The 9,612-nt window shown below is 27.5% G+C and overlaps 1 protein-coding gene across 1 annotated transcript; it reads right to left on the reverse strand.

Moving 5' to 3' along the window:
• Positions 1 to 879: 879 nt before the first annotated feature.
• On the reverse strand, positions 880 to 6,029 carry LOC119667009. The gene is made up of 3 exons (XM_038076288.1): positions 5,938 to 6,029; positions 2,007 to 2,600; positions 880 to 1,046 (listed from the first exon to the last, which is right to left on the reverse strand). The coding sequence occupies exons 2-3, from the start codon at positions 2,593 to 2,595 to the stop codon at positions 880 to 882; spliced, it is 756 nt and encodes a 251-aa protein (XP_037932216.1). The 5' UTR covers positions 2,596 to 2,600; positions 5,938 to 6,029.
• Positions 6,030 to 9,612: the final 3,583 nt, after the last annotated feature.

Raw genomic sequence — 9,612 nt, forward strand, 5'->3', positions numbered from 1 at the left:
TAAAATTTTTGTCATATTTAATACTAAATTGTTCTTTTTATTATATTATAGAGCTTCTTATTTCGTTTATTCCGCTAAATTATGTAATAACTTTTATCTTTATGTGCTGCAATCAGATTATATATAAATTCATACGTCATATATTGTTATATATAATATATGATTAGAGAAAATCAAACTTTTAATTAATAGGTTGAACACTGATTGCTCTGATTCGTAACAATATATATATCAGACTATACGCTTAAATAACAATCCGATAAAATCAAGTATTTAATGCGCTTAATATAATAATCCGATAAGAGTGTCTTTAATACGTTTAATATGGCAATCAGATAAGATCAAATCCACTAATTGGATTTCATCACTCTGGTTTTATGGAATACTCAATCTGGTAAAAGGTTACTGTTACAGTTGTGAGTCAGAGGAGGAACAAGATAATGTACTGTAAAGTACTGTGTATGTAACTATATAATGTATATCTATCTAAAAATTTAAATCCAGCTAACTTGCAATAAAATATTTTTATGATAACACAATAAGACTTGCTCTTGTAGTCCAAGTGTACTCGTGTTCTGTAACAAATAACAACTATGTACTTATGAAAAATTCAATATATACCATATATATAAATCGAATATATGTAATAGACAGTTCTACCAGTACTTTATAGATTCATGTCTGTTATTTCCGATGTCAATGGACGATTGATATCTATTTCCTTGAAGAGAATGGTTAAATTTAGAGAACCTTAACTAAACTAGGTTAACTCATATTTTTAATACTGATGATAATAATGGAAATATTAACCTCTACTGGTAAGGGATCTAGGTGGTACTTGAACAATCAAACTAAGTATTACATTTACATTGGAAGTATTCACATTGGAAGTGTGACAACAGCCTTTTTATTAGAAGATTGTGTTATACTGAAATTGCTTGCTGGAATATCGAAAAACTTATTCAGCATGGATTGTTCCGGAAAGTACAGCGCTATCTGCTTTAACAATAAAGTTAAATTCAATACTCTTGTTAACTCCTTAAGTTCTTAAAAAATGATCAGTAAATATATAATTAAGTTAAACAGCGTTGCAAAATGCAATAAATCACATCGTAATAAATTGCAATAAATTGCTTAAAGATTGACCAATTAAGTCTCGGCTATGACACATATAGGCGCAAAATCAATTTTCGTCGTTAGATCTGCAAAATACCTTCGTTGTGGCATTCATTTTATATGCTCTTTCCACTGGTAAAATTACTCATACAATAAAAGAGAAGGTTCCTCAAAATACTATTCGAATTATTACAGAGCGCAACACCGATGGGCACTGCATACGATAACCCAATTATGTGTCGAGGCTGTGGATAGCATAGCGCATTTTGTCGGTTATTACTCAGCTTTTGCAAGAATTAATTTGAGATTGTTGTGTAATAATGTTCTAATCATAACCAATGTTCTTATTCTCTTTCTCTTTCTCTTATTCTCTTATTTTTTAGATTCAGTTAATAAACCAAGAAACTTAATTTGCATTGTATTGTATGTGTAAGATGTATGAAGTACAGCAACCAAGAGATATATTGTACTGCTCTCTACAGGCGTTAAGTTGATCCTATAAAATGTTATTAAGTATCACTGGCTTTCAGAAACTTGAGTTAAAGTATTCTATTCTAGTTTGGGTGCTTGAATTTCCTTCTGTGTTCCGGCATAATGGTCTACTGATTAAGTGCCTTGGTTTTACCTTGTTCTTAACTTAAATACTCTTAATATGTAACTCACAGATGCAGGGTTCATTAAAAACACTGGTCTGTTTCCCCTCATTTAAAGAAGACCAAGAAAAATGCAGTATGTGGAATGAGTTATAAAAATTTTTAACTACGTCGATTTCAAACCAAAATTATTGACAGTTCATATAATTTTATTGTAGACCAATAAACATATTTCAGAAAAGGATTATGAATGATTATTTGATTGACAATATTTTATAATAAAAACAGTAAACTTACCATATATAAGCGAAGCTTCATAAGCCTTCTTATAGTTTTCAATAAGATCGTTACAGATATATAAGTAATCTCGGATATTTTTTTCTTTATTTCCGCTCTCCTCACTCACATCGAACATATTTTCATTATTTCTTACGTATTGTATAGTTGTGCCAGTATCAGTCATGCAGAACACAATTTTAGTTTTTTTCTCATAACCAACAATATCGCGATAAAAACATTGGTACTTAGTTGGCATAAAATGTTTAAGCGGTCCAGATGCATGTAACAGTTTCATATCAACTATATAATTTATGTTTTTAATATTAAAGTCGGGCACACAATCATAGTCAGTATTGATGGAATTAAGTTGCAACTTTTCAGCCAAATCCTTATGAAAATCCCTGAAGTTTATAATGGAGTCCTCAATTACAACATTCTCGATTTCATATTCAAAAAGTATGCCCCCATCGTTCTTCCACAAATCGTTTTCGGTATTACAGAAAACCACAGCAGTATTGTTTTCCGGAAACCCACAAGCGTAGTTGTAATAAGTACCTCTCATCCTTTTCTTCATGACATTCTTAAAATTCTTCTTGAACTTATACATTTTGGCTATAAAGAAAGAAAAACTTTTTTTATAATTATCCAAATATAATAAGAAAATATTCTCAATATCAATTACTAAAGTAGCCACGATACATATGAAAAATGTCGTACTATTTACATATAAATTGCAACATATTAATTTGGTGGATATATGTATATCTGGTGGATATTATTTACATATATCTAGTATCAAAAACAAAAGAACAGTTTCATCAGACTAAGCAATAATTGGCCTCAGATCTGCATACCTCCCCGAGGAGCCTGTAACCATTCTGAGATTTGATAACGCGGTGTTGGTAAGTCTGTCAGATTTCGCAAATAATTTCAGGGCTTTATCCTTTATGTATTTTTTGATGGGATCAATCTTGATGTCCCTGAGGATGTCATTCGTCCTAATGTACCATGGAACTTTGAAAAGTCTTCTCAGAGCCTGGCTTTGTGCTATTTGTAGCTGGTGAACAGTAGTGTTTGAAGCTTTGCTAAACGTTACACAACCATATAGAAGTGACGGACGAATTATTTGGTTATATATCAGTTTTCTGTTCACAATGGTAACACCTAATTTACCTAATTTTTATTTAATTTACCCTACTCGAAATTCTGGTAAATACCAACATTTACATTTAAGTAAGTGATAATTACTTAAATATTAATGAACCTAAAGATAAAGTTTTAAATACCTAGTATCGAGGGTCTACAAATACTTATATAAAACTCCATGCTGAATTTTTAAAATTATTTATTAACTAATATATGAAATGATTTTATATTTCTAGATATATTTAAAAGGACCATACGAGTAACTGTTCGTGTTGATATATAATAGTGTTTTTTAACATCACTGTGTTTTTAAAATTAAAAGAAAAATTAGTTTGAAAATAGTTAAAAAATTTTAATTGAGAACTTAAGTTAACCAATTTTTCGATTATTTGTAAAGGATGCGCAGTAATAGTACATTCACACTGTCTCATTTAGGCGGTTTTGCTCATTATAGCGACTAATGAGGATGATTTACCATACAAACTGTTTTCCAATCAGCTCATTTAAGGCAAAAAAGTCGAATGCAACCCTTAAAAATAAATTTCCCTCAAGGGAAATGATCGAAATTCCAAATATGTGGCTCATGTTTTATAAGTAAAATGTAAACAAACAACAGCTGAGCACTGAGGAAGTATTTAATAAAATATTTGTTTTATTAATTGAATATGGAAATAATAAATAAAATGTATATAAATTATTTAATATATCAATTATATATTTAATTTTTTTGTGTAATATATTATTAAGAGAAGTTTACAAAAGTTTATAAAAATTCTAACAGTTCCATAAATAGGCTCATTTAATAAATAGGCAAGTGCTTAAATGAGACAGTGTGAATGTATTATAACTCCTGTGTTAAAATGAAAGTCTGCTATATATCAAAAAAACATGGACTTATCTAATTACCGAATTTTTGAAAACTTCTTTATATTGTTGGCTCATACATAAAATAACCATATTACTGGCAAAGCGCTCTAAACAAATGTTGGAGCTATTGGACCCCGTGAACGCTTACTTCACCCAAACTAAACTGTTTTGCTTTAGGCACAGAAAATTATATATAATTTGATTAATTTGTTGCTATATAAGAATTGATGGCACCAGTACTCGTGCTGTGGGTGTTTTTTTCCTTTTTTCACATTTGATTATTTATGTGACTATTTGATTTTGAAATTTGATAGAAAATCAAGAATTGAAGAAAAATACTGATTCTTACAAAAAGTAACAAATGAGTACTAAGAAATATAGAACACTTAGAACACAGATATATTATTGTAGCAACAACTGTTTTAGTTGTCCTCATACAGCTGTTAGTGTTATTGCACGGAATAATAGCAATAAAAAATTAATTTTTTTTTCATTTCTTATTCTAACTAACTTTTGTCACTGTTTTAACTTTGATTGTTGTTGATTTTTCCAAACAGAATAAAATTTTTACGATCAGTGCCGCATTAAACAATGTTCAATACAAAAACAAATAAATAATGCTTTTGTTTAAAAGAAATTTTTCAAGCCGATCATTGCAGTGTATCTAAAAAAATCAGGGCTTTTGGTATCTGGATCGAATTTTTTTGATGTAATATTTTTATTAAAAATGTTTAATTTAATAAAAAAAAAATGGAAAAAAACCCCCGTTTTCGCTTAGACGAAACTTTTGCAAGCAGTGCTAGTATGTGCTAGTATGTCTAAAACAAATCTGCGCCTGGTACCGAATTTTTCTTAGAATTTCTAGATTTCTTTAATATCACAATATTTTCATTAAAAGTGTACAATTTTCAATATAAAGTAATTATTGTATAAATTATTTATTTTTTAGTTTCAACAATAATTCTGATGGTGCAATTTTTCACAAAAAAAAAAAAAAAAAAACTGAAAAAAGAACTTTTTACAAGCCGAACGAATGCTTAATATATTTAAAAAATATAATGAATTCGGTACCCACATTTGAATTGCTTGTAAATCATATTTTAAATAATTATTTATTATAAAGTATTTATTTTTGTATTTCATTTATTAAGAAAAAATTAAAAAAAACGCAATTTAGCTTATATGAAATTTTTTGGAAGCCGTTTTTTATATAAAAAAAAAATCAGTGCCTTCGATATCCACATTAGAATTGCTTAGAAATCATAATAAAAAGAAATAATTTACACTACGAGTATTTAATAATTATTTATTATAAAGTATTTATTTTTTAATTTTAATAATGGTGCAATCTTTCACAAAAAAGAATAAATTAAAAAAAACGCAAGTTTGCTTACGTGAAGTTTTTTGCAAGCCGAGTGGCGCAGCTCTCGTTTTTTATAAAAAAAACAGCGCCTTCGGTATCTGAATCCTAGTATTTAAGAAATCAGTATATTTTCATTAAAAATGTACAATTTACACTATTAAATATCTATTCCATTCTTTATTTTTTTTAACAAATTAATCTACTACTCCAAACTTTCACGAAAAATAGGAAAAAAAAAATTAAATAACGCTTTTACACACACGAAACTTTTTGCAAGGCTGGACCACTCGTATTTCTAAAACAAATCAGCGCCTTCGGGAACTGAATTCAAATTTTTTAGAAATCAAAATATTATTATTAATAATTTACAATTTTAACTATTAAATACTTTTGGCTATTTGGCACTTATTTATTATTTTCTATAACTTTTCTTTCTAATGGTGCAATCTCCGACGAAATATATAAGAAAACTTTTGGAATCGTAAAAAGTTCAATAAAAACTTGAATTTTTTATAAAATAAATTTTATTTTATTTAATTGTAATTGTTTAATTATAATATAAATCACACTTACCCAAATGTATAAATTTTAAATTACGAACAAAAAACTTTAAAAACTTCACAGTTGAACAAAACTTTCCGTACGCAAATTCGAACTGCCGCCGTCGAGCAATTATCGAAAGTGATGAGTATTTTGCTCCGAAGCGGCAATGCTACTTCGTAAGAATTCATTTATCTTTACAGAATTGCCATAATAAACTTATTTGCGTATCCTCTTAATTTGTTTCACAACATTTTTATATATTGTTAGATTGTGTGAGAATATCTACAATATTATTATAATAAAATTATTATTATTAAAATTCAAATATTATATTTGGTTTAAACAAACTTATTTTATTATAATTAAATAATATTTAATTCAGTAAATAATTATATAAATTAATATTAACATAATTACATTATTGATTTATTTTGAATTTATTAATTATTATGTTATGGCGCTTGTTGCGCCTTTGTGTCCTTTTTATAAGGCAAAATATTTTATTTATGATATAATTCAATATATATATATAGAACTCATTGTATTTATTTGAAACTATCTTGAAATTTTCGAAATCAATTGAATTCCAATTGGTTGCAAATTACTAAGGACGTGTGCGAGTTAGGCTAAGTTGATGCTAAACCAAATGGGAGATTTTTTGCACTGCACACATTCAGCCATTTATCAACACGTATCGACACATCACTACATTATCGGCACAACTTAGAATTTCCCTTATTGATTAACTGATTAAACTTAAACTTAACTGATTAATATATTTGTAGAACTGTTTGCATTTATTTGAAACTTTCTTGACATATTTGAAATCAATTGGATTCCAACTAGTTGCAAATTACTACATAAAAAATTCTTGATTAATAATTAAGACTACCTAATTAGAATTAATTGAAAGAAATAAATTATTTTAAAATTAATTTTTATTTTATTTGCTTAACTAAAATTAAAAGTACTGCGAATATCATTTCACTTCAATTTTGCTCATTCAGATTCATTTTGATTTTATTAGGTTAGTAACTCAATTAATTAAGTACAATAAGATTATTTCCAATTACATTCATCTTTCAAAAAATATACCGGATAAATCACTATAATTTATTTATAATATTATAGATACTATAGCATAGCATACATATACGGTATATATTTATATTAGGTCTGTTCCACGAGCTATTCGTAGTAACTTTGAGTAACACGGTGTGTATACAAGTGCGTTTCACCAGTTAACTTTCGAGTAAATGAGAGCATTTGAGAGAGCGTAACATCCCTGTCGAAAATGCTACACAGACTTTACTCGTACATTTTATTTCAAATAAAATTTGAGATGATGTGTGAATCAGCTGTTTTGGTTTGAATTCAAATTTTTGTATTGTTTATTTGGGCGGCACTGGTGTTCTCACCAGATTTTACACAAAACTGTTGTAAAGAGCGTAATTTGGCACTTTATTTGTGTTACGCTATCAGTTTGTACTTTACTTGAGTTTTAATTGAGTTCTACTACAAGTACCTTTTTTGAGTAATAAGTTACTCATAAGTTTGCACATTCGTATCCTTTTTCCATAATATAGGACTACAGAAAATAAATTACGTTGTACAAAAATCATGAATCATGATTTTACGAGATGTAATGGTTATAGAAAATCAAAAATAGAAAGTATCCAGAAAGAGAAAATACAATTTTTAAAAAATAATAATTGATCTACTCGTACCTATATTCTTTGATTAATATATTCATTCCATTTAATCAATTCATACGATTTAATGAATTCTTCATTCTTTTTCGAACGAATCATTTTTGTTCTTCGTGCAAAAATCATTCGTTGAAATGAACGCCTACTGTACTAATATTCGGATGTTGTATTGTTTATGTGTAATCTGACTTGGGGTTCCGACAATTCTTTGTAGCCGCCATCTTGAAAAAAATGGAAATTTGACTATTTATATATTTGGTACTAAATGAACTTTTTTTTATTTATTTGTGATGTAATCTCACTAGTAGAAGAAGAAGAAAGGGATGACATTCGTGATAGAACTAAATATAGTGATGTGGATAGGAATACGTTCAAAAAATGATTTTCATTTAATGATTTTCAATTCACTTTTTGTTAATAATGCGGTTGTTATTTAAAGGTTTATATGTTTATATAATAACTTCTTAATTAAAATAGTTTTTTTAGTTATTAAACGTATAAATATTTATATACAATATATCTTTTCTATAAAATTTTTTATAAAAATTAAAATTTCTATAAAAAACTAAAAACAATTTTTAATAAAAAAGTTTACATAATGCTTAAAATATCCGATATATAATAAAAAAATTAATTAATTTTAATACAGGTACGCTAAGCTTGCTAATTTGAAAGGATAAATAGCATAATGTTGTGATACTTAAATTTGGGAAAACTGATATATAGTGATGAAGATACGGTAGCATATAGGATATAATAATATATATGATATAATAATTTGTAGTTGATAGTTTTAAGACTCTCAGAGAGCACGGTGTTTCACTACTGGATAAGTGGTGAATTATTGAACTTAAACACCAAAATTTGTTGAGAGGCACTCCAACATCTGCAAACAATATGGGTTTCTGAATTATTTTCCAATATTACTTTATTGGAATTTTTTTTTCTATTAGTTTATATTTTAAGTATAGTGATATATACTTGCAGTGCCGCCAATCGAGACTATATAGACTAGACCGACCTTGTACCACGACCATTTCGTATTTTGCTTTGTTTTTTATATATATACTATATTAGAAGTATTCCTAAGAATTTTAATCATTAGTCGACAGTTCGGTCTATAGAATTATAGTACTTTTATTGGAATCATTATGGATATGCGTCTGATTTATATAAAAACTCCATTTAGGCAAACTTCATTGCTTACGAATTAATCCACAGATTTTATTGTTATTAGACACGTTAAGAAGCTATAGGTCTTATTCTTAAATTCTGGTCACAACCGTTGTTATTTGATGCTCTTATAATCTAAATTCTAAAACATTTTTTCGGGTTCAATATTTTGTATTAGAGTTTTCGTGTTCAATTCATAACTCAAATGTTTTATATGATATATTTTATTCTTTTAGATTATATTTTCAAATGCATATGGTTCCATTATATGCCAGAGATATCAGTGCTTGCAATTCACACTTCAACTATATAGTATTTGACCATGTTGAGTCATTTGCTGAGGTAATGTTTTGACTTTTTAAATCTTTATTATTTCTTTATTGATATGGTAGTATCTTAGAGAAACCACACATCAAAATATGTGGTTTTAACTCACACATATGTAGGTTCAATTTTATTTCAAAGCCAGAAAAAGATCGTGTAGTGATATCTTCGGTATAACATAATGTTGTGTTTGTAATTTGTAAACATGTTATAAGGTCACGTTTCAAATCACGAGTAAAAATATTGGTTCTCATATACAAGCATGTATATATATGGAAGCATACCTCTATCTATCTGTTAAGAGGTGTAGGATTTCACATTAAAAAAAAGATTAAAAAAAAACGCGCTAAAATAAACAGATTTATAAAATATTAAAAGTTTATTTTATGTTCAATAGATAATATAATTTTATGCAATTTTAATGAAGACAAAGACGTTCGATGAATTACTCGTTAAAATTATATTTCGATGATTCACTTTTCCACAGCTTTTTTAAATA

Source organism: Teleopsis dalmanni, chromosome 1 (genome assembly GCF_002237135.1).
Source record: "Teleopsis dalmanni isolate 2A chromosome 1, ASM223713v2, whole genome shotgun sequence".
NCBI lineage: Eukaryota > Metazoa > Arthropoda > Insecta > Diptera > Diopsidae > Teleopsis > Teleopsis dalmanni.

Excerpts from the sequence above, each read along its gene's own strand:
- LOC119667009 (XM_038076288.1), bottom strand. The coding sequence starts at position 2,595 with ATGTATAAGTTCAAGAAGAATTTTAAGAATGTCATGAAGAAAAGGATG. Across the intron at positions 1,047-2,006 it reads TGAAGCTTCGCTTATATATG|AACTTAAGGAGTTAACAAGA; the intron begins GTAAGTTTACTG and ends TCATTTTTTAAG.